This window comes from Condylura cristata, unplaced genomic scaffold (genome assembly GCF_000260355.1).
Source record: "Condylura cristata isolate star-nosed mole 26May11 unplaced genomic scaffold, ConCri1.0 scaffold00036, whole genome shotgun sequence".
NCBI classification, from domain to species: Eukaryota; Metazoa; Chordata; class Mammalia; order Eulipotyphla; family Talpidae; genus Condylura; species Condylura cristata.
In genome coordinates this window covers 10,682,955-10,708,586 of record NW_004567137.1, presented here as the reverse complement: position 1 = coordinate 10,708,586, position 25,632 = coordinate 10,682,955, and the positions used below count along the sequence as shown (strand labels likewise).

At 36.9% G+C, this 25,632-nt stretch overlaps 1 protein-coding gene across 1 annotated transcript in view; it reads right to left on the bottom strand.

Annotated features, from left to right (window-relative positions):
* Positions 1–989: 989 nt before the first annotated feature.
* SLC15A5 (solute carrier family 15, member 5) overlaps positions 990–25,632 on the bottom strand; it is a 77,715-nt gene continuing 53,072 nt past the window's right edge. Inside the window, exons 8-9 of the mRNA XM_004693243.1 lie at positions 5,553–5,661; positions 990–1,137 (exon numbers count right to left, since the gene is read on the bottom strand). Of these exons, the coding sequence (XP_004693300.1) occupies positions 990–1,137; positions 5,553–5,661 (257 nt within the window). The remainder of the gene's footprint in view (positions 1,138–5,552; positions 5,662–25,632) is intronic.

Sequence of the window (25,632 nt, the reverse complement as noted above, 5' to 3'; positions counted from 1 at the left end):
AGCCCACCTCTTCAATCCAGCATGAACTGTCCTGGAAAGGAGGGGTGGGTGGTAAGGGAATGATGTGTTTGGGAAAACCACTGGTTCCTGAAGCAAAGTTTGGGCAAAGGGTCCATGGAGCTGATCCTCAGCCAAAATGAAAAGTGTGGGACATTAGTTTTATTTGACTTTTTTAAAAAAATGAGTTTCTTTACTTATCTGAGATGAATCTCTTCTGGATGATCATATTTTGAAGCATCTGAATTGGCTGCAGTGGAAAGCAAAAGATGTCATTGGGGCTGGTGAATCCCTGTTAGCGTCTCTATCAATCTGATTACTTGTCAGATTAACCTTCCTTAAATTCCTTCTTTTAATCTCATTAGTAATGCCATTAACATTTATTTTATAACATCAGTCTGCGGCTGTTCTCTTTATACAGGATCTCTTTAAATTTTTTTAATTTTGTAAGCATCTATTTTTTAATGCTGCTTTACAATTCAGAAAATTACCTTCCTCAATTCATATCTTGATCTCATAAAGTCAAGATCAACTATAGTAAAATCACACATAGATTTTTTATTTACTCAGACACAGATAGGCTATGACCACAATGCTGTCATATAAAATGCTCCAAAAATGTATTGAAAGGAACACTAGTCTAATTGCACATTAGAACTTTAAAAGATACCATGTGTTGCTTTTACTAGCTGAAATGTTGTAAAAAAAAAAAAAGGAAAAAACTGAAATATTGTGATGTAGAGAGAATTGTAGTTTATTGTCACAGAAAAGTCACCTAGGCTTTGAAATGATCTTAAAGTCTAACTATAATGATATGAAAGCATAGTAATTTACTAGAGGAGTCATCATTAGTCTTTGTAAATAAAGTACATAGATAATATGCATGAATACACTCCTTTACATATTAGTCCTTAAACTAAAATGCATAAAGTGTTCAGCTGAAGAAAACAATGAATACTTTGCTCATAAAACAGGTGGAGGCAAATACAGTTTCATAGGGCTGTCTCCCAAAGATCAATACGTGAAGAACATTCCTGTGTACTGCCATAAAATTTCAGAGACTTTTCATGGAGAGGAAGTGTTTCTTCAAGATTACTTCCACTGATGTTCTGGACATTAAAATGATTTAGATTACAATATCTAAAAAAGAAAGAAAGAAAACTTTTTTTAAGACCATGTGTGATGACTTGATAAATCATGTGCTTTCGCACCTTCATGATGGGCCCAGAGATACCGGCACAACAGTGCTGATTATTTAAGAGCGCTGCTCTCCAGAACAGTCTTCATAAAAGCACCACAGGCAGTTCAGTACCTGTGAAGGAGTCTCCTAAGGACCTGTAGATGGTGTTCTATTTACAGCCTACTGTGGGACTGACAGAGACCGGGAAGCCTAAAACCCTTTCAACACTCCAGAGTCCAGGGCAGCCAGGACACAAAGTTACTTGGACACACTGAAGATTTAAAAGTTCAGTGCTATGAGGAAAGCGCCATTGTCGAAGATAACATCCATGAATACACTGCACCAGCCCCAATACAAGCTAACCTTGCCTTTCATGAGTGTCTCTAACCTCGAGTCCCTGTGTGGCACTCTATTCACCTGACTCACTGAATTCTCAACAATGCTACTACAACACTAGAATGATAGAATATTCCATTTCCTAGATCAGTAAATGGATCATCTAAAATAAAGTACTTGCTTAGGCTTTACAGAGAACAGTAGTTAGCAGAGCTCGGGTTCATTTTTATTTTTTTTCCAATTTAACTTTTTTTTTGACAGTTTAATTTTTTTCTGTATGTGCACATTTCTACTCATTCTTCACCAAATCACCTGTGCCCATACCGGGGCAGAGGGAGCCTGAGTTTAGAACCTGAACTTTCTAGTTCTGAATCCTGGTCCTTTCTACAGCTCTCTGCCTCTAAAGACAGAGTTATTTTTCTGAATGCTTCTGAGTAAGCTCCAGGAGGATTGGGATTTCAAATTGCTTTATTCACTGCTTGACCACTGCCTGGCACATAGCCAGTGTCCAATAAATATTTGTTGAGTGAACGAATGAGTATGGAATATAAGTTTAATTTTATCAAATACACATAATACTTTGGGGCCAGACATCTATTTTTGACTGTGGAGGTTTTCAAGTTAATTTTTAACCTTCTCTTTCTTTTCAAAATATTGCCAAAATTTGTAATAGAAAAGTACAACTTGAATGACTGGCCATTTGTCTCTCATTTCTGGCACCTGAAATGTTCGTTACAGGTTATGCACACAAGATTAACTGGTATCATCGAAAAACCTGTGCCATGATATCAATTTTATAAGATGTATTTTACAATATTGGAGGGACAGTGATATTATAAAAAAGAAATACCCTTCAGCCCCTAGAATTGCTCTCCTATCTTTTTATTTTAGCATTCTAGTGTTTAATATTTTTCAGCAAGGAAAAGATGTTTCAATTTCAACCTTCCTACTTCCTTCACCTCCACCTAGAGAGCCCTGAGTATAGCAGCATGCCACCACTGCTTGATTTCAGATTTCATTGAAGAGGACTAATATAGATAGAGGCAGAGAGATGCAATTTTGTTTTTAATTTTTTTTTGGTATAAATGAAAATAAATTTTTAAAAAAAATTTTTTTTGGTATAAATGAAAATAAAGTCTGACTTTACATTCTTTGGTAATCACTAATTGTGCTCAGCTGATATCCTCGGCACCCTGACAAGACTTGGTTGCTTCTTGGTGGTGGGGATGCCCTCTAGTGCTAAGATATAACTAATACCACGTGTGCATTGGTGAAGATGCTGTTTCAGAATTAATCCACTGTCCTTAGATTCTTGAGGTCAAATTAGCATGAAATACCTCCTGTTCTTGATAGATTTATCATAATTATCTGGCTCTGAATGCCTTTGGGTTTGGGAAAAATTGGATTGTGATTGTAAGTGTATTAAGATCAAACACTACCTGACTCATAAATAATGTTTCAGTAGTACTTTCCCTGGGAAAACTGTTTTCTCCTATTTCTTTGCCTAATTATTGTTTATAGTGTTTGGCAGTAATAATCAGTATAGAATAACTGGAATCAAGCCCTCCCAAATGCAGGTATGGATCATACAGCCTTTGACAGCAAACCATTTCTTGCCTAACTCTAACTTGGTAGAAGGGGGCAAACAGCTGCCCAGTCAGGATGTGCCTTTGCACTAATGTAGTTGGTTCTAGTTATTGCTGCAGACAAGTTTTCCAGACTCTTCTTCTGAAATGTGATGTCCAGTTTTTTTTCTGTGGTTTGGCTGACCAAGAAGTAGTGGAGTGTAGTTTCTTTAACTGATTCCCTACCTACCCACCAGAGTTAAGGTGGTATCAGAGTAGAGTGCTTCTCTGTGGCAGCTAGCAGCTACACAGTGTGGGAGAATGTGTGTGGGCTTTCAGACAAACAACTGGGCTTGAATCCTAGTTGTGTGGAATTAGTCAGTTTACTTACCTATCCAGTTTACTTATCCAGATTTCCACTTTAATTTTTTATTTGTAAAGCAGAGTGAGAAGATTTATTTAACAGGATAGTGTGGTTAAATGAAGTTATTTGTGAGTGGCTAGCATGCTACTTAAGACAGAAGTGTTAAGCACATGAAAAATTAATTTTTCTTATTTAAAAAATATTTTTGAGATATCCTTTTTTTCTTCCTTCAAAAATCAAGCAAGAGAAAAGAAAATATATGGGAGATGGAGACAATTTAGTAATTATTAGATTTATTTACTTATTAAATAAATACTAAGGTATCTGTCAGGTATCTTTTCACCTTTGGTTTCTCTAGTTTCTGGTCTTGTCAGAACTCCACTCCGCCCTTCCTTCTTCATAGTAACTCACTCAACAATCACAAAGAAACACACTTCAGTATTTTAATATGAATACTTTGATGTTAACCCCTTGTGAACTGGTACTCTGCTTTCTTCAATTCTAGTCTTTTAGTGCCTGGAGTAATACTTAGTATGTTCATTGAATGGATGAGTTCATGAATGAGTGAATGAATCCCTGAGCTAATAGCCCCCTGGTGTTAGTTCTATCTGAATTCAGTCGATAATTGTAAGCATTTTGATCAGACCTTAAAATGAGTGTAGGAGGAGAATAAAAACAAGGAAGGCAGGCTCTAAAGTTATCATCATCACCATCATGGTTCTTGAGCATCTTCACACCCTTACAACAATCCAAGGACACAGTTACTATTCTTGCTGTTTCCATTTTACAAATGAGGGAACCAAGGTTTAGCAAGTGTAAACATTTTGCTGGAGTTTGTGTAGACAAGTTATTCCAGGACTGCTCTAGAGGTTGACTTTCAAGCTACTTCATGAAAGATGCAGGTCAAATTTTACAGTGGGAGAAAACGTAAAATTGAAAAAAAGCATAGGTTTATGAGAACTGATAGGTGGGTGTTGTCTGGAAGTGACTGTTGCTCACTGTTTTGATCCAAAGCTCAGCATATTCTTACTGGCTCCTACTGTATGTCTTGCTGATTTTCTACTTGGTTTTCAATCTAAGAGTATGACTGACATTTCAGGAAATTATAAATTGTGGAGGAGGGTCCATTGAAAAACTGATGTGCTGGGGATGGTAAACATTTAGAGAGCCACTGAGACTTTTGATTTTTGCCATCAATTCTTCCCTGGCTGAGGTTTAAGTATATCTCACTCACACCGACCCATAATTGTCAAGAGAGCAGGGGTACAGATAACCCTAAGCATTTATTGGCTTACTGACTTTTATTGTGGTACATAACACATGGTCAGTGTCCCAGAGAGATTTATAAATGAATGAAAGGCAAGGGAGAAGTGACAGTGGATTGGATAATGTAGGGCTGGGCAGATAAATGAATGGAGGGAAGGAAAATGAAGAACCATTTAGTTATTGGCAGACCCTGTACTTGGCCCTTTATCAAAATTCCTTTTGCTGAAATCTTTAAGATGTTGTTATTATCTCTTGTATTTTATGTTTATGAAAACAAGCTCAGAGAAGTTACACATGTTACTGAAAAGCACACAGCCATCCAAGAATAAATCAGTGAGAGAGAAGTAGGCTGGCAATGAAGGAAGGGAGATGACACATATTAAGTCATGAAATGGCCTCAGGTGACTGGCTAAATGATTTCACACAATTTGTTATTGACCTTGAAATGGTCACTGCTGATTTAAAGACCTTGAATGGAATCCAAATCTTAAGCATCATTAGATTTCTAGCTATTTGTTTAATGATATTTGCTTTTAATGGTAATGATTCATTCATTCTTATTATCAACATGGTATTTCTAATTCCAAAGTGGTTCTATAAAGTACAAGGGAAAAAAATCTTGTTTTAGGACGTATTTTGAAATTGAGTAAAGCACTATTTTATTACAGGGATCGATGCAAAAGGAGAAGTCTGAATTGAAATTTGTTGCTCTGAGTAATCCGTTAAATTTCTCTAATATGGTAATTTGTCCAATCATGACATACAGGATTCCCATTGGCTCGGTGATGACTCCCAGATCAATATTTCATGGGCTCAGAAATTGTTCATCTTACCACACACTTACCTTTGCGAAATACTCCAGAGTCCCAGGGTGTTCAACAACGTTAATGATGCCAAGAAGAAGAAGAAGTTTTCTAAATTGCCTTTGTTTAATGTGTTTGGAAACCAATTGCCTGTTTGGAGAAAATGTAATTGTTACTCAACTGCAGAATTGCAAGTTCCTGTGAATATTTTATCATTCCACAATTCATAGAGCCTAATCTGCTTCAATAATATCTACAAAGCCTAAAAGCTCATCTGAAACTCACTCTCAAAATTTATTTAATTCTGCAATTAATAGTAAAGTGATAAGCAAAGAACCCCAAATATTTTGAAGGTCAAAAAAGCATAAGCTAGGTGTTAGAAGAACTGAGCTGTGAAAATTACCCTGATTTTGCTGTGAGTTTTCAAGAACCCTGTTTGCCTTATTCATCCTACAATTTTACTATCTAGAACAGTTCCTGGTATGTAGCAAATGTTCAGTGCATGTACATTAAATGAATAAAAAATTGTTTGCCTTGTGAACAAACCATATGAGATAGCCTGCCACACAAGTTTACTGTAAGATTAGTACGATTGTATATGTAGGCACATGATATTACATTATTTTGATAGCCTTAGCAAATCTTCTATTACCATATATTAATGATATATTTGCCCTATTTGCCAGCTCTGGTTGACTTGAAAATGTTCTTTTAACCTGATGAGTAATTCCTTCAAATTTAACACCCATTAGAAAGGGTTCTTCACTTCCTATGTCAAACTGAGAATATATGATTCAAGGGAATTGCTTTCAACTTACTCTTAAGCTTTGTTTTGCTTTAGATATTTGCTAGAACTCTGTATTTCCATGTCAGTATCTATCTATACATCTATGCCATCTTATCTCTACATACATACTCAATATTTCCTCAAATGAGGTACGTACCATATATGCAACACTTATTTTTATGCAGTACTTTAAAACATATTACACACACACACAGAATTAGAAAATGTTTAAAGGGTTGTTTAAAAGGGAAAGTGTGTTTTTGCAGAGGATTTAAATTCATTTGCCATTTTGATTGGGCAGAATAGTTCCAGAAAACCATTTATATTATGACAGGAACTGATTATCTTTGAGTAGTCAGATACCAAGGTTTTCGGCTCTTCCTTGTTTTGCTTAGAGGAGTGGTGGTGAGGACTATGGAGCCAAGCAGTCAGTCTCTGTCCAGGCAGACTGGATCTTCAGTGCCATCTTTGGTGCACTGATGGTAGGCTGCTTCTTGAACTAGAAAATGGTTCCTGGCCTCTCCCTTGACAGTGCACACTTCTAAATGGGATTTGAATTAAATGCTCTGTTCAAGGTTGATAGTCAGCAAGTGCATAAGTATGACAGCTGTGATTAATTGTGCCACTTCCCATTTAAAGCTGTTTCTCTTCTGTCATTTAACTTTCCAATGACTATTATTATGGATCAACCATGAAAATTAGCTAGTCTTGGACCTATAAATGATGGTTGGTATTGAGTTTAAAGCTATTTTGTAAGTTCCACTCCCCATTTTCTTAATTTGTGTTTCATTACAATATAAATTTATGTTTTTATTGCTATATTGACATAATGCCTTCATCTGATATTTACATGAATAGTTTCACTGAATGTTTCTTTCTCTGACTGTCGGGTATTGTGTAACCCTCTGTGTGTGTGTGTGTGCATGTGTGCGTGTATAGGAAATAAACATTTAATTGTACTTGGTTGGGGAATGTTGGGGTAGAGGTTAAGGTCAGGAGAGAATGGATTGCACTTATTTCCAGGAAGAACTAAACCATCCTCCTCAATCTGTTCAGACAGTCCTGTTTTCTTATATCTCTTGAATTATTATCCCAATCATATTTCTGTCCTTTTCATTTCACATCAGTACTTTGCATGTCACACGATTATACCATTTTATCACTGTGTTTCTCTGCCTAGAGTAAGAGGAGTTTGCACAGAGTATGCAAAGCCTCAGAATTAACATGACATTAATTCTTCTTGGAGCATGAATTTGCTCCATAATAAGTAATTGCAAAGACTATCTTTATATTATAACAGTGAGATGAGGGAGAAGAATATAAATTTTTCTAAGATCTCTAGAAGTAAAACACAATATATCTAAGAAATTACAGCAATATCAGCCTATCAGAGACACCAGATACCCTGGGCATTGCAGCTTGCTTTACCTGTCTTTGGGGAGACTGCGGGGGGGGGGGGGAGGGATGCAAATGAGAAGTAAATGACTCGGCATTATGGCCTGTGGGGTAACAAGAGGATGTCACACTAGAAAAGTTAGAGAACGGGAGTGGAAACTCACAAGTAACAATGTACATTTTGTGATTGAAATACAATTGCCACATCACTTATTCAAAGCCTTGTAATGCTTCTATATTGCTCCTTAAGTATCATTTTTAATGCTCAGTTTTCTTTCTAATGCTGATCTTCATGCTAGTCTCGTATTTATGCCTTACTGAGCTATAATTTAACAGTCTCTTTGTAGTTAGTTTACATGGTGAGTATCATGGAAAAGAGAATCATCACCTGAATTGATAGCATGGAACAAACACTAACTTCAAATTGCACAGATGCGTCTTGAAACTTAAAATTTGCTTAGTTCTGTCGATGTTAATTTTTACAAAAACTTGGTTATAAGAATATAGAGAAAAGGCTTTAGAGAAGGGTTTGAAGTCAAAAATTTCCTCAATTATTTAGTGATTTTGTTGTTGGACATTTGCCCAGCTGACTTTTCCCCCAAAATGACAACACTCCCTTGCTGAAATTTTATGAGAAGAAATTATAGATGTCAAGGGTTGGACACAGAGGAGGTACTCCATAACATTAGATTATCACCTCCTTCTACCCCTTAAAGGTTCATACAAAATTGTGGGGCCTGAGCTTGAGTGTGGCCCCATTTCCTGGCAGATATTTCTTCATGTTTTGTGTGCCTTTTTTTTTTTTTTTATCATTATCCCAGGACTGGTTGTAAAATGTTTCATTTAACATTGTCAGTTGACTCAGCTCTTAGGTACTATAACTTTATTTTAGTAGCTTATAAACTTTTATTGTCGTAATTCACATTTGTGCCATTTTTCATCTGACATTTCTAGTCACTGATTGAAATCAGGGGCATCCTTGCAAAAAGAGACCAAGTGAAGGCATTAAGTCCAAAATGGGACTAATTAAACTCCTCCAGATCTCAGCTTGGGTGGACAGGAAGGTTAACTACATGTGAAAAAAAATGTGCCACAGAAAGACTCTGCAGGGTCACAAAGTGACCCTGTTCACAGTGGATGCTGGTTAGATAAGTAATGGTATAGCCAGCTAGTTAGTGACGACTGTTAGACTATTCTGACTTTGTGAGGAAAATATTTGGCATGATTCAGAATTACCCCAAATATCTCTTTCTCAGCTACATGTATTCACTCATTTGAAAATCATTTGTTAAAAATTTCAAGTACTGGGCCTCCCTGATTGTTGCTAACCCACTGAGGGGTGCACTGACTGCTACATTCGCCCGAACATAGGAGACTCTGAGATGTGAGAGAATGAAGCAGGACCCTGGGGTCTGGAGTCGGAAGTCTCTTTATTAGGACCATCCATGAGTATATATAGGGTCTGTGCTGCAGGAGAAAACAGGAAATGTGCCCCAAACAGGGAGTGGGGAGCATGTTTGTACCCTTCCTGGGGCTTATTGTAGCTTCTACTTGAAACAAAGTAGTGGGCTGCAGCTATTTGCAGGACAGAGTGCACTGTGTTCTGCTGACTAATTTGTTGGCCTTACTGGGGAGTGTGCTCACCCAGGCACAACTTTAGCCAGGGCGGACAGGTGCACTTGAGGTCCTGCAGAGTTAGCCACACCTGGTGGCACAGAGGTTAAAGTCTCAGTGCTCTCAAACTATCATCAGTCACTACAACATGAGTTCAATCCGCAGCAGGTCAGGAGCTGGCCCACATGGCTCAGCAGACCTTTCTGTCTCTCCCGCTGCTCCCCTCAGCAGTAGACACTGCTGTTCAGTAGACCCACCTGTTCTGCACCCCATTCTGTCTCTGGGGAATACTCTCATATCCTTCCCCCACTTCCCCCACACACCTCTAGCCTACACCCCAGTTCTTGTATGCATAAATAAATAAAGTAAATTAAAAAAAAAAAGGAAATTTCAAGTACCAGGAACTTGCTTGGCATTCTATGTTAAGAAAAGGAGCTCATTTCTAGGGGACACATATAAACAGGTAATGACTCTGGGTCATTAGAATTTATAGATTCTAAATAAAATGTTTCTGTCTTTCTTAAATTATCATGGTCACTTCAGAGAAAGAGGACTGTGGAAATATCTAGATTGGTTCTTACCTTTTACAGAGTTAGGGGTAAAGGTGTGAGGAGGTAAAGGGACACCGCTCAATGAATTCCTAACTTTTTCCTCTTATAGTCATCTCACTACTCTAGCTGTTGGAACAATATTTCTATGATTTTCCTTAACATCTTTATTTAAAAATATCCGGACAATAGTCTTGGAAATAGCTTACATGAAATACCTTCTAAAATACCTAAGACAACATTTAAACCCAAATCCCAGGACTGATACTCAAACAAGTGTGAGATTCATGGAGTCTTATTACATTAAATTTTAGATGTTTGATTGAGAAATACATATGGGGACCCACATAGACTGTGATAATATAAATAGAAAGTCACTAATCTGAATGAGGAATATGCTTAGTTCTTGCCCCATGTTTTGCCCTGTATTGTAGCCTCAAATTTCATGTGCTTCTTCTCACAGGGGCCTAAGACTTAACCACCTGCTTCCCTACTCCAGTCAGACATGCCACCCAACCTGCAGGAAATTCTAACCACCTCACTAGTTCCCAAATTAACCACACTGGTTGCAGCTATCCAGCCTTCAACCTAACAGGTTTCTCTTACCTACCAGCCTTCGCCCTTATTCAAACAGGTAGTCATGTCCTCTTGCACACCCACGCCTCACCTCACCATTTTGTTACTACGCAGACTCCTCCTCCCCGATGACCTTGTTTCTTCCCTGTTTTGCCGAGTGCAACTGCTAAAGAGCCCCAGTGTCGTCTCTCTTCCCTTGGGCTGAGAGTATATTACTACTGGTACCTGGTGACAGGCAGCTGTCAGTCTCATCTGTCCAATATTAGGTGTTACATCTGTTAAGGGGAAGGATGTCCTAAAGGAACTCTGCAGAGTCTTATGGACTCCACCCCCTACTCCAGCTTTCTGGACCCTTACCCCCTATTCCAGTGATTGGAAACTACAACTCCCAGCAGTACCAGGGAGAGAACTGCGAGGACCCAAGGGCGGAGCTAGCAGGAATGAATTCTGGGACATTTGAGGGATAAATAGGGCGCGCTTGCATCTCTCGCTTTCTTGCTTGGGAAGCAGCTCTCCTGACCTCATGACTCAGTGTAGCCATAAGGTATTGCAATTACTTTGTATCCTTCGCTCTGTCCCTGGGTTGTTTCCTATTCCTTTCCCCTTTTGTAAATAAACTCGTTATTGACCCTTTTGTGTGTACCTGCAGTGTAACTGAATTGTAAGCACGTGAGTGAGGCTCCACAGACAGGCGGCCCAGTCTACTTTGGGCTACCCTGTAACACATCCAGCCATCTTCTGCTGCTTAGGGTGTGGTCACTTTTTCTTAATCTATTTTATTTAATTTATTTATGTTTTTGTTATTCAGCCTCAAAAGAGGAAATTTGTTGAGAGGTAGTATTTCCCAACAAAATTATGGGTTTCCTGAGCTTTGATAATTTCCCACATTTTTGCTGAGATTTTCACTCAAAAGTGTCCCATTAAAGGCCAAGTCATGTAACAAGCAGATGCTGGGCGAAAGTAAGAACTTCACACCATTTTCGGATTCTCCAACTCTCCATGTGATGGCTGGTTATGAACTGTAGTCTCAAACGTACACGCTCAGGCACATGCTCCCCAGAATGCATGCTAATGTTTTACTGCAGGAACTACTCTGCTGGATGCAGTGTTCGCTGGCTGTGGCCTGCTCCTATTCTTGAATCATAGACTGTGGAATTGTACTCCCTGATGTAGTTTAGAAGCAGAGGTCCCTGGTGCTGGTTACTGGTGAGAGGAATGAGTGGGAGCACTCTTTCTCCTTTTGAAAATAGTAATTGTGCCTTAGAGTAACAACAGGTACTCTTATTCTGTCTAGAACTGACCAAGATGGGGGCACCAGTGTGTGGTAGGGACATGCTCTTATCATATTTGTCCTACTGGTGAGGAAGGGATCCTGCACCCTAAGCAGCAGAAGATGGCTGGAGGTAACACCAAATATCAGACAGAGGAGACTAACAACTGCCTATCACCAGGTACCAGTAGTAATATACTCTCAGCCCAAGGGAAGAGACACGCCACTGGGGCTCTTTAGCAGTTGCACTCGGCAAAACAGGGAAGAAACAAGGTCATTGGGGAGGAGAGTCTGCGTAGTAAAAAAATGGTGAGGTGAGGTGTGGGTGTGCAAGAGGACATGACTGCCTGTTTGAATAGGGGCGAAGGCTGGTAGGTAAGAGAAACCTGTTAGGTTGAAGGCTGGATAGCTGCAACCAGTGTGGTTAATTTGGGAACTAGTGAGGTGGTTAGAATTTCCTGCTGGTTGCTTGTAAAAGATCGTGTAAGATGAAATGACAGAGATTAAGATGATGATGATGACAATGATAAGAAGAAGAATGAGAAAGTCCTAAGGCAAAGACAAAAAACAAATAGTAGACAACACTCATTTCAGGGAAAGTTGACTTCGAAAGAAAAGCATGTAGTATGACATTGAAAATATTTTTATACTGAGGAAAAGCACAATCCCAGTTGAAGGTGAACATTTCTCAAGTAATGAAAATATAATGAATTTGTTGGAAATACAGGGATAAAAGCAGGTAGACAATTTTTGTGAGTGGTGTTATCACACTTCAGTTGTTTGTTTTGTTTTGTTGTTGTTTTGCTAGCTAATCCAAACAAAAAAGAAAATGATGTAAACAGAATAATGTGAATGTAAAGAGTTTGATGAACGTCACAACATTGTTTAGTATGAAGGAAGAATATAGTAGTTTTGAAAAGATTAAATGTTGTCAATAAAAAACAGATCCTTTAGAACTCAGATACTGACCCTACATAACTAGTTGATCACAAAGGAAATGAAATCCACACTTACAAAGTATTTAGAAAATAAGGAAAGTGAGAAACTCACAGATACAGATATAAATTTTACTCAGTTATGCACTTAAAGGCACTCTTTTCATTTTTAAAGTAAGGATAAAAATAAATGAATTAGGTCCTCTGGTGGTGCAGCGGGTTAAAGCACAGCACTAAGAAGCTTAAGCCACTTCTGCATGAGTTCAATTCCTGCCTGCCCTGGAGGAGATCCACATGGTGTGGCAGCCTTCTCCTGTCTCGTTCACTGCTCTCCTCAGCAGTGTACTTCGTGGATCTGCCTGTTCTGCTCCCCACTCTGTCTCTGGTGAATCCTCTCACCCTCCGCATCTCTGGCCTGTACCCCAGTTCTGTATGAATAAATAAATAAATCTTGAAAAAAGTCATTTAAATAAAAAAAATAAATGAATTAAACATTTACTGCAAAAAATAAAAAAAACAAATCTAAGGAAAGTAAGGGAAAGGAAGTAATGATGAGAGCAGAACATTGATACATTCAGGTATGTTAGAATTAATAAGATAAGATATTGCAGGAAATATAGCTCCCTGCATACTCCCCCTGCCCCCCCCCAAAAAAAATAACTTGGCATATTTCCTCTGAATGCATAGAAAGCATCAGAGGAGATAACAATATTTAGTTATGATTATACTAATGTCAAGAATTTATGAAAATGAGATGGTTTCTAGGAACATTTATTTCCAAAATTGAACAAAGAGGAAATTCACTATCTTAGTGGCAAAACATGAGGAGAAAAGTTACAAGATCTTCAAAGGGGACATTAGGCTGTAATGCACCTTTTAATTTTTATGAATATGAAAGAAATGAATCTTTCCTCTGACTCTCTAAAGCATAGTAAAATGATCATAAAGTATTGATGCTTCCAAGTGTTGTTTATCTTGTGTATGTAAAGATGATTTAATATTGAAAAATATTAAGTCTACTGTATTGGCAGATGTAGTAAGAAAGATCAAGATTATTTCAAGAGCTACTTAAGAAACATTCAATAAAATTAAGGTTGATTTAAATTTTAGAAATCAAAAAAATTTTCTTAGGATAAAGACTGTCCTTTAAAATTGTCTTTAAAATCTTAAAACCATTGTTAATGAAAAATAAAACATACTCAGGTTAAGATCATGCAAGATAATATCTAATTGTCATCTCCTGCTAGTATTACTCTAGAAATTCTGAGTACTGAAAAATATGCAAAGTTTAGGAATTAGTATTGGAAATAAAGATAAAAATTACATTTACTTTAATATTAGGTAATTTTGATGTAACCTGAAAAGAATCAACTACAGTGCTTTCATAAATTTAAGAGGAGAGTTTCAAAAGCAGAATGCAAGATGAAGACATAAACATCAGGAATCAGTGATTATTTCAGTAAGTTGTAATGAGGGAAAATGATTTGATTTGTAATAGAAAAAAAAAAAACAGGAACATTAAATGTCTCCAGTAACCCCAACAAGACATGTTCAGGATATAATTGAAGAAAAGAGAATGTTATAGAACTGAATTTTTAAACATCAAATAAGTAAAAATTAAATTGTATATTTAAAAAGAACATTCAATATTACAAAATTTTAATTTTTAAAAAAGTTAACAAGTTTTATGAATTTTTATTAAAATAAAAACGGGATTTGAGAAAACTGATAAGTGATTGTAAATTTACCTGGAAGTATAAATCTTAGGAAATATGATATTTATATTATAGATTAAGAGTAACCATAAGGAAAGGTATGATTAACAATACTTGATATGTAATATATATCATAAAGTTGTGGTAATCATAAAGGAGCAACTGAGGCTCCATTTCTAGATGCCCATGTAGAAAGAACCCGAGTCACCTTTTCCAATCCATAGACATAACAAATATATAACTACCTAGGGAAATATTTGCATGGACAAAGACCTGAGAGTCAGATAAATAGTTTCTACTAGATCAGAGGATATGAGAAGCGGTAAGAGGACTGAAGTAAGGAAGAAATGCAACAACGGGTGAGGCATTTAGTCAGTAGGGCTGTGAAGGTGTGGGACTTTCTCTTTGGGGAGTTGGGGGGCTGTTGTGTCCGGCATCCGACACCCAGCCTTTGGGTTTGGCTGGGTGGAGCTAAGTCTCTGGAGCCTCAACATTAAGACTGGTGGGAAATAAGTCCAGGAGGATCCAAGAGTTTCAGGGAGTGGAGAACCTGCTCTTAAAGGCATCAAATGCAAATTCATTTGCTTAGGGACTCAGTAGAGTAACACTTGCCCCAATTGCCCAAATTAAAGCTGAAGGGATTCCATTCACCACTTTTACAGTATTGGACAGAGAGGTAGGCCCGTTAGGGATAATCTCCGGGTTAGAAATACGTATGGATGCCACTTGACAACCTCTTGCAAACTTCTTCATACCCCCATAGTGGAAGAGGACATATTACTCTCCTCCCCCCAGCCTACTGGAACTCCTGCTGTCACATCTTCACTCACCAGGGGAACATGCCAGAGCTCTGCACCTGATAAGTGCATCATAACTCTGCCACCTGTGACCCCACATGGACCCTTAAGTCATCCTGCTCCAGGCCACCAGCAGCTGCACACTGGCCCATACAGCACCTTGCATCCAGCTACTGGGGCCTGGGTCCCAAGTGCACGATGCCACAAGCTGAGAAGACTGATAGCTCCACCTACACACTGAATGGTGGCAGGATGCTAGAATTAGGCTGTGCCTACAGTTCTACCTACTGATCGCACCATGTGCCTGTACCTAGTCCAGCCATCATGCCATGTTTGAATTGAGCCAACAGGGCAGATGTGCTCCCTGACATAACAGGTAGGTAGGTGTAGCCCATACAGTAACAGCTCCCTAGGTACCTAGAGTGGGTGGCCAGCAGACACTGGTATAAAACTCTTTGAGGTATGATCTGTACAAAATTTACCCTTCAAGATTATACAGAAGAGGTAGTGTGGTTGCCTAATACATAGAGGCAAACAGAAAGAATCAGGCAAATGGGTTTCAGAAAGATGGAAGTGTGGAACAAAACCCCAGGAAAAGACCTTAGAGAAAAGGAGATAAGCAAAATACCTGATGGAATACTCAGAGTTAGTTATAAAGATGTTTAAAACTTGGGAGAAGAATAGGTGAACTAGACAATTTAAGGAAGGTTTAAATAGAAGTTACACCATTGAAGAATACAATAATAGAAATGAAAGCTAAAGCAGAGGCACCCTAACATGACTGATTGAAGGAAAAATAAGTGAGCTAGAAGGCAAAATAGAGAATCAAAATGACAGAATACTTTTAAAAGTGAAGAGTCCTTAAGATTACTTAATAAAATACTTATGGGGCATCATCAAAAGGAATAAAATTATAAAGGTCCCGGAAGGAGAACAGAGAAAGGACCAGGAAATTATTTGAAGAAATAATGGCTTCCTTATTGTGAAGACAGAAACAGACATCAGTCACAGAGAGTCCCAATATAAGAAACCCAAAGAGATCCACACCAAGACACAACAAAATTGAAATGACACAAGAAAATATTAGTCCCACTTAAAAAAAAATATGAAATGACAGAATAATAATTTGGGACAATATTGCTCTTTCTTGAGGGGATTATACTAAGTGAAGGAGATCAAATGAAGAAAATACTATATGATCTCACTCATACATGGAAGATAGAGAAATAAACAAACAAGCAAAATGAAACCAAAGTAGACCTTAGACTCTGACAGTAGAATGATAGTTACTCGAGTGGGAGGGAGATGAGCAGAGGGTAAAATAGGTATTAGGTGTCAATTGTGTAGTGCTGAAAACTGGACTTTTGGTGTTGATCATAAGTAGTATACGCAGTTACCAAAATAAGAGCTGTATATCTGAAACATGTAATAAAACAGTTACTCAGTTGAAAAACAGGTATCTGAAAGGAATAGCAGTTGAACTGTTGAATTAGGATGGAGACAACCCTATGATCACCTGAGGACTAAGTACATCACTGATTAGTGTTTATTTTATCTTATGGTTGTGGATTATTTATGGTTTAACTCTCTTTACAACATGTATCAATTTACATTGTGAAACTTGGTTATTTGAAGCAAATAGATGTTTACTTCACACAAAAATAAAGTCTACAAGGATGAAGAAATTATTCAAATTCCATAGGTAAATGCAGTGAAATTTAGTTTTTCCACAATAAGTTTGAGCTCATTTACCAGCAGACATGGTATAAGCAAACTTATTTACAAAATTAAATGTTGAGTTAAAACTGGAAAAATATTAGCAATAAATTGACTAATGATAATATCCTTAATGTGTAAAAAACACATAAATAGACCAAAAGATAATTGGGCAAAAAATATGATTAAGCATTTCATGAATGAGACAAGATAAAAGTGTTCATAACGTTAAAAATTTCAATTTCCCATTACACAAATTTAAAGTAGAATAGAATATGATTTTTGCCAGTTATATTAAGTGTTTTAAATATTATTCTCAGGATTGAAGTTAATATAGTGAGACAAGTATTATCTTACTGCAGTGGTAGCATAGTTGCTACAGTGTTTTAGAAAGCAATTTTACTTTGTTTCTCAATGGTCTTTAAAATATTTACCCTCACTGAAGGAGTAATTGATTTCCAGAACTCTGAGGCCATAGAAAGATTACACAAAGTGCTCATTTTAGTAATACTTATAGCATTGGAAAATTGGAAAGAACCTAACTATTTTTTGAGATAGGAAAGGCAGGTTAAACTAAGGTATGTACTCCCATTATAAATTTTTTACTTAATTGTTAAAAGTCTGTATCTTTTTTTTAGAAGAATTTCAGATGAAATGGAAATATGCTTCCAATATTATATAAGGGAATAGTAGAAGGTACACAACTGATAGTTTTTTAATGACCAACTCAGTAGGATTTATTCAGACCCTCATATTGCATAAAATCTATACATATGTAAATTTAATATCTATGCACATGCATACATACAGAAAAATATTGGGGGAGATTATACAAATATATATTGTCTTTTTTAGTTTTGCCCTTTTGTAGTTTGCCTTTATTTCATCATATATTGCTATAACAGAAAAATATTTTCAAACAACTTCATTAAACATCTTTATACAAATCTGACTCTGAAAAGCACTCTGATGTACAATACAATAGGAGGAAAGGATGGCTTTTCATTACTACCTTATTCTTCAGCAATCGAAGTACTGTAACTTGGAAGTTACATGCTATTTATAAATCTGTCCTAAGATATTATTTTGAAAATCACGATACCCCAATTCTGAGCACTAAGATTCACTCATTTCAATGAGATGTCATTGTATTCCCTACTGAAATCCTAAATTTACCAAATATCTCAAGTATACATAGCATTATTTTAAGTGCTATAGCATATCTTTTGATTCAAGGCAGATTTCTGCTGTCTCCCTTTGCAAGAAGATGCAGTATTTTCACTAATTACTGCTTTGTTTTAAAAGTAGTGGAACTTTGCAAATCTTAAAATATGCCTTTTGAAGTCTCTTCAAATGATAATTGGGCTCAGTAATTAATTATTTTTCTCAATTTCTTTAAGTTCTTAAAAAGTTATTTAGTTATGCTGTGATTTAGCAGAGAATTCCAAAATTGTTGAGACAAAACTGAAATGGACTTCATAATTTATTTTAGGCATATCTATCACTTCACTATGTACTTATTTCTTGGGAGCAAAATTAGGCAATTAAAAAGACGTAATAGTCGATCTCTGGGGTGTGTGCTTGTGTAGCATGGGAAATAACTCCTGTGCAGTGAAGAGCTTTACAATTGCAATGTTTTGGACAACTTATATAACTTTCTGAGTTCATTCTCCTAATATATATTGGGCTACAAATATCTAACCCCCAAAGAATTGTTGTGAAGATTTAATGAAATACTTTCTTTGTGAAATGCATATAGCAAGGACTGCTTATAACTAACACTTAATAAATGTTAATTTCTTTCCTTCCTCCTTTCAGTAACCTGATTTAAATGCTACATTTGAGATTCATAGCTCTCCTACCTGAGTTAATTTTTAAAACACATTAATTTTCATGATACCTGAAGGAAATAATACCTAACAACTATATTCTAACTGACTTTTCTACCATTTTTTCATACTTATCTAATAAGAAATCAAATTATTATCTTCAAATTACAGAAAGGAAACAGAAGTACAGAAAGGCTGAACTGTTTGCCTAAAGTTATGTAGAGGAGACAGAATGAATACTTGTTGAATGAATGGATGAACTGAGATTGGCCCAGGATCTGCAGGTGATCAGCCCTTTACAGCAATATCTGCATCTTGACTTTAATTTGCATTTCCAGTTCTTGGGAATTGTGACTAAAAATTAAGTCAAGTTGCTGTTGCCAGGAAGGGACACTGTGTCTTTCAAAATTGTACAGAAATTGCTATGCATTGTTCACCTGAATTGCAGAGAGAATAGGCATGGGTGATATTTGGGATAACAAGCTTTCTTATAAGGGTGAGTTCATTCTCTTGAAGAGCATTGGGAGGTAAAAATCCATCAAGATAGTGTGTTCTCTTGATGATTTCAATGAATTATCATGGAAATGAGTTTTAGAAGTGAGGTAATGCTTTGTGATAATAGGCCGGTGATACCATTAGCTATGAACTGTAATTGCAGTAGCATTAGTCAAATGAATATATCTGATATTAATTTGAGTGTCAACTATTTCTATAAGGCTCTTCTTGTTAATTAAACATCAGTCTTGGTATTATTAATTCATTATCTAGCTAGTGCCTACACATAGTAGGAGCCTAATATGCATTTGTGTACTGGGTCAATCTGTCTAAGTGAGTTTTATTTCAAATAGTAAAATACTAAATTTTATTAGCATCTTGATTTCAGCAGAAATGAATTTTTGCCCAATATCTGCTTGTTTGTACAGTCTGCTTTTTTATTTGTACCCCTAGGTGTAGTCTTACTAATTTGAAAGTTTAAAAAGAAAACTTTTCTCATATTTTGTATATTTGGAGGGAAAGATTGTGAGATTTACCCCAAATTACTTTAATTCAAGAGTAGATTCAGTGCCTTTCTTCCTGTGTATTGTGCTCTTTAGCCCATCAAAGAATTTCCCCAATGTCTTCACTATACCTATGAGTACTGCATTTGCTGTTGCTGATTTGTTCTTGCTTTTGCCCTCACCAAAATCAAGTGAACTCTCATGTCTGCTAGCAATTTTAATGCTTCTCTTCTCAGTCATCTTTTCTGCTTCTCACAATAAGGAGTTCATTTTCTCCCCTGATCTTCTCCTACACCTCAATCTCATTCCACTCCCCTTGCAAACACAAATGACCAGGTGCCCACTTTTCATCAGTTAAATATGTTCAGTTATCTTGATTCTACATCTAACTAATCCTTCCAGAAATACAAAACTCACAAGTTTGAATTTCAGAATAGCAACGAATTAATTTTAGCCTCAACAAGTTCTTAATAATGCACAAGTGTGTGTGTGTGTGTGTGTGAACTATGTCCAAAATATGACATACTACTTATCCTAAAAAAAATCATTGCTTCTCTGAAATTAAAATTTAACTGAGCTCCCTGTATTTTTATTTGCTAAATATATCAATCCCACCCACACCCCCTCCACCCAACACTTCAGCTTTTATATTATCTTTAGTGCACATTCTTGAAGAGTTGTGTGAATATGATGCATGCATTTCCTCATTCACTAGATATTCTTCACCCTCCTCCATTTTGTTCTCCATTTCCTTTTCACCAGAGAAACGATGCTTGTTAAGGTTGTCAGTGATCGTAATGTTGTTACATCTGTGGATACTTCCATTTTCCATTTTTTTCATGCCACATGCTCTCACAAAGGCCTTTAACACGATTCTATTTCCTGCTTGAAACAATCCTCTCTGTAATCTTTATGATTGCTACTTTTTTATTCATTGACAGACCACTTATTCTCCCCTTACCTTTAGCATTAGGCTTTTCAAGTTTGTCCTGTGAGTTTTTTGTTGTTATTGTTGTTGTTGTCCTTATTTCTAATTAATGACCTCAGGTAATTTAATTTACTTCGGTGGATTCAAACACTGTTTTTGTTTTTAAATTTTATAATAGTTTATTTTTACATATTTTTGTGCATTTTCCCATCTCAATTCAAACATTTGTGTGTGTGTGTGTGTGTGTGTGTGTGTGTGCCAAAGATTTTCATTTGTATATCTAAAGCAGATCTTTTTTTCTGAGTATAGTTATTTCTGTTTGGATATTTCACAGCTATGTCAAACTGAATGTGTTGAAAAGTGAATGGGTGGCAAGTTTTAAAATCTATTCATCTTGTGTTTTCCATTCAGTAAATGGAATCTTTGTCCACCCAGTAGCTGTTGGCAGACTCTGGGATGCTTGTTGACCCCTCCTCTCTCTTTCACCTTACTACCTCCTGACCCTACCAAAACCATCACTAAGCACTATTTATTCTAATGTGCAAATCAGGCTTCTGTCCATTCATTTTTCTCTCTCTGCCTGTTTCCTTTCATTACTGCTTGAGACTTGCCTGAATTACTTCAGCTGTATCCTTTCTGCTTCTCCAAAATCATTTTTCCCCATCCAAATGTTACTGTACCCCAGTCACCTTGAAACACAAGTAGAACATATCATTGACCTGATGCCTTTATGATTTAATTACTTTCAAGTTAAAAAAAAATCCTATGTTGTATACCATGATTCCTTGCTCCCAAGCCTTGATATATTTGCTGCCTTCCGGAGATAACTTACTCCAATGTTCACCAAGCCAAATAGCTTCCATCCTCCAAGCAGAAACATCAGTACCTATACCATTCTCAATGTGAACATGAATGTGTAGCTAACTCTACCTATGCAGAAGAGATCCATGGGGCCACAAAGACTCTCAGAGAACCACTTTATTTCATCTCCTCCCCATGAACTGGAATTAAACTTGAACAAGGTGTGGCCCTCCCTGGTGGCACAGTGGGTTAAAGCACAGCACTGAACCTGAACAAGGCAACTTAGCTTTGCATTTTTGCAGCACATTGTTTTCTGAGATGTTTTTAAAGTACTCTGCTAGAACATCAAAGCCTAGATAATCCTAAACCACTTGGAAAGGTCAAAATCCCACTAAAATTATAACAGCTTACCTATACTGTCTATATTTCTCTGATCTTCATTTAAATCTCGGAAATTACTACTGACACCATTTTAGAAAAGGAGATTGAGGCTCAGAAAATGTTCATAATGTGTCCATTAATTATCTCACTGCTTACTGAAGTCTATATTGAGTTTGAATTCAGGTTGGTCTGACTTACAGGGATTTCTAACTGTCATAAGCCAAGAACAATGAATAGTTGCTTTCTGGGGTTTGGGGGTGTCTTCTGGGCGTAACGCTAATACAGTTATAAACTATGAAATCTCTACACAGCTCCAGAGATTGAGGATATAGGAAAAGTGTGTCTGGGATGCATAATCCCACTCATAAGTAGGACTCTACTCCTGATTCTGACTGGATGGGAGCTAGGTTTGCCAGCAGTGGCATTGGGAGTTGTTAAAGTAGTCTTAGGAACACTGGCACTGAACCAGTTGACAGAGAGATAGAGAACAGGCTGGCCAAAGGTGGGTTATGGGGTCAAAGGCCACTTCTTTTCTCCTCTGTGTCTAAAAATGAAGTCATCTTAAAACGCATATGAAGTTGGATTCAAGGCACTGATGTTAATTTGAAGAAAGATATTTCTTAATAAACAGACATGGTCAGCACAATACAGATGTATAGCTTTCTAGATACATAAATTCTTTCAAGTTTTTGGCAACTATGTGTTCTTTTCAAGAGGACCTTGGTGCTTTCTGTAGACTCTTAGTGGCATCAATAATTATAGCTATGAAAGAATTTAAAAGATCATGGTTTTAATCAAAACTTATTTTGATGGGAATTAAACAGATAAATTCTTTGCTTTTTTTTTTCTTGAGATCTGGAGGAAGGATTAGTAGGAAGAAGATGTTGACCTTGACCTCTTGATTCTGTCCAATTATCCTTTTTTGCTTAAACCTTCTTTTTTGTATCTTTCAATCACCTCTCCACATCCATAACTAAGATGTCATTTTCACTGAATCTTATTTTGTTATTTTTGTCAAAATGTAAGCTTGAGTGTGAGAAAATTGATCTAGTTGCTAATGGGGTAGAGTTGAAATAAGCAGTTTGACTGACTTCTTCACTCCCTTATATTAGCATTGCTACTTTTAGATAAACTATTCTTGAAATGATTAGTGTAGGAGGATGGGTTTAGTCTTGTATCTTCTCCTCTAAAGCACTCCGAGTTAGAGATCCCAGAAGGATCAGTTTTCTCACTTGTACTGAAAATGTCACTCTAACAGTTATCTGTCTGCACAGTCAAGTTTTGAGCAATCTTTTGAATTTGCCGTATTCACACCATTCTCTATCATGGTGCTAAAAATGACTAATGCAGCCTGGAGATGGAGAGCCTGTGATAGCTTATCATCTTTTCCGATCATACACTAACACACTCGCTTACACGCACACATGCTCAGCTGACATGAATTCTAAATTGTTTAAAATATCCTGTATGCTAAATGGAATGCAAAGGCGCACGAGCTGCTGAAATATAGCTGCATGGTCATTTCTGTCAGAAAAATTGGTTTGAGGTCTAACTAGATAGACTGATCTTGTTTTAAAACTAATGGGTCACCAGAATATATATATAACTTAAATGTTATACTTGAAATAATTAATTGCTGGTGTTTTGGTTCTCAAATACCCTATTTGATTTTCTCCTCTCACCCTCTCTGAAAAAAGTGAAATGAGCACTCTCTTATTCAAATAGAAGCTAACAGTTTTTGAGAGAGGATGACCTACTCAAGGTATGCTTGTGGTGGAAAGATCACTCTATGTTAGCCGCCCTACTTAGTCATTGTAAGCTGGTTTGGGGTCACTGGAACCAAATCATCTAAATGAACTTCACTTTCTTTCTTGGAGAAAGCTATTCTGATGACTAAGGGACAGTCATAAACACAGATGTATCCTCCTCATAGAAAAACACGAGTCTCCTGTCATGTCACTCAGGGAATGATAAAAAGTATGTAGGCTGAGGGATAGTAACAAGGTGAATTGGAAGATGATTCTATTCAAAAGAAGAGCATTAGTTGATTGTCATTTAGTTGCATTGAGGTCTCTAGAAATTTTCCATAAGATTCTAATTTTGATCCTGTTGAATTCAACAATTATATCAATTACCTGGAAGCAGTGTAGGATCTTGTATATTAATTTTGTAGATGACAAAAAGATGGTAAAGAAGTTAGGATTAAAAATATGCTAGATGATGGAATCCAGTTTTAAAATGCTTGCAGTTTAGGATAATGGGTTGACATTTATTAAGAACAAACTTCTACATTTATTTTTTAAAGATTTATTTATTTATGCATACAAGGGCTGGGATATAGGCCAGAGGTGTATTTGTGTATGAGGGGTGAGAGGATTCACCAGAGACAGAGTAGGGAGCAGAACAGGCAGATTGACTGAAATACACAGCTGAATGGAGCAGCAGGCGAGACAGGAGAGGTCTGCTGCACTGTGTGGGTCAGCTCCCTGGCTGGGCATCTAACCCATGCTGCAGTGACTGGAGATAGGTTCATAGTGTTGAGACTTAACGGCTTGCACCACCAGGGAGGCCCTAAACTCTTACATTTAATTAGAAAAAAAAATATGATGAGATGAGTGCAAGTAACCTGAGAACAACTATTAAGAATAGGAAAAAAAAAAAACAACCCAAAACTTAAGAATTTAATTGACCATAAATGTGATGCAGCTACTGGAAAAGTCAATATTATCTCTGTTGGAATTCAGAGAGGGGCCCAGGGAGGTGTAGAGGGAGGGGGGGGGTGGGCAGGGATTAAGAGAGTGAGAGAGGGAGGGTGGAAGAGGCAAAGAGGGAGGGAAGGAGAGAGAGAGCACACTGATAAAAAATTTCTATCCTCATTGTATCCATCTTGAATATTGCATTCTTTTCTGGAAACCACCTTTTATTAAAGATAGTGACAAATTATTGTTTGTTTAATGAATGGGTGTGCTTTGATAGTGAAAAATCAGGAATCATGTAATATAAAAACACTGAAGCGCTGTGTCCATAAAATATAAGGGGATCATAATAGCTATCTTTATTGAACATTTACTGTCTGTATTAATTATTTAATCCTAACAACAACATGATGAATTATTTATTGTTGTTATTGGCATAGAAACTAGACACATAGTTAGACTACCTGGATTTGACTAAGGAAACTATTCTAACATTGTAACACATTTAACATTGAAACATTATTTCTCCAAATATTTATAAAATATTGTGGAGTTACTATATGTATATAAAATTAGACATATTCTGTAGAACATAATTATCAATAATGTTAGGTTAGATGACATGTAAGGTCATCTATTCTTACTCTCTGGGATATTATTTGATGTAACACAGTATTATTATGAATAGGAGAAAATCCCCTAAATGAAGTAGTAAATTAATTAATGGTGATATAAATGGTGGACTCTTGAATAAAGTTTAGTTTGTGCTCCATCTCACATCCCATTGTACTAAGATGTCATCACCAGTGTCTTTGGTAAGCTCTTGACAAATTGATATAAGCTTAGTTATCCATGTTTCACTATATCTAGAATTTTTCAAGGGGATTGTATTGCAGAAGTTAACAAATTTTTTTTAAAAGATTTATTTATTTATTCATACAGAACTGGGGTACAGGCCAGAGATGAGGAAGGTGAGAGGATTCACCAGGGACAGAGTGGGGAGCAGAACAGGCAGATCGACGAAGCACACTGCTGAGGGGAGCAGCTGGGGTCAGGAGAGGTCTGCCACGCCATGTGGTCTCCTCTGGGGGCAGGCGGGAATCGAACTCATGCGGAAGTGGCTTTAGCTTCTCAG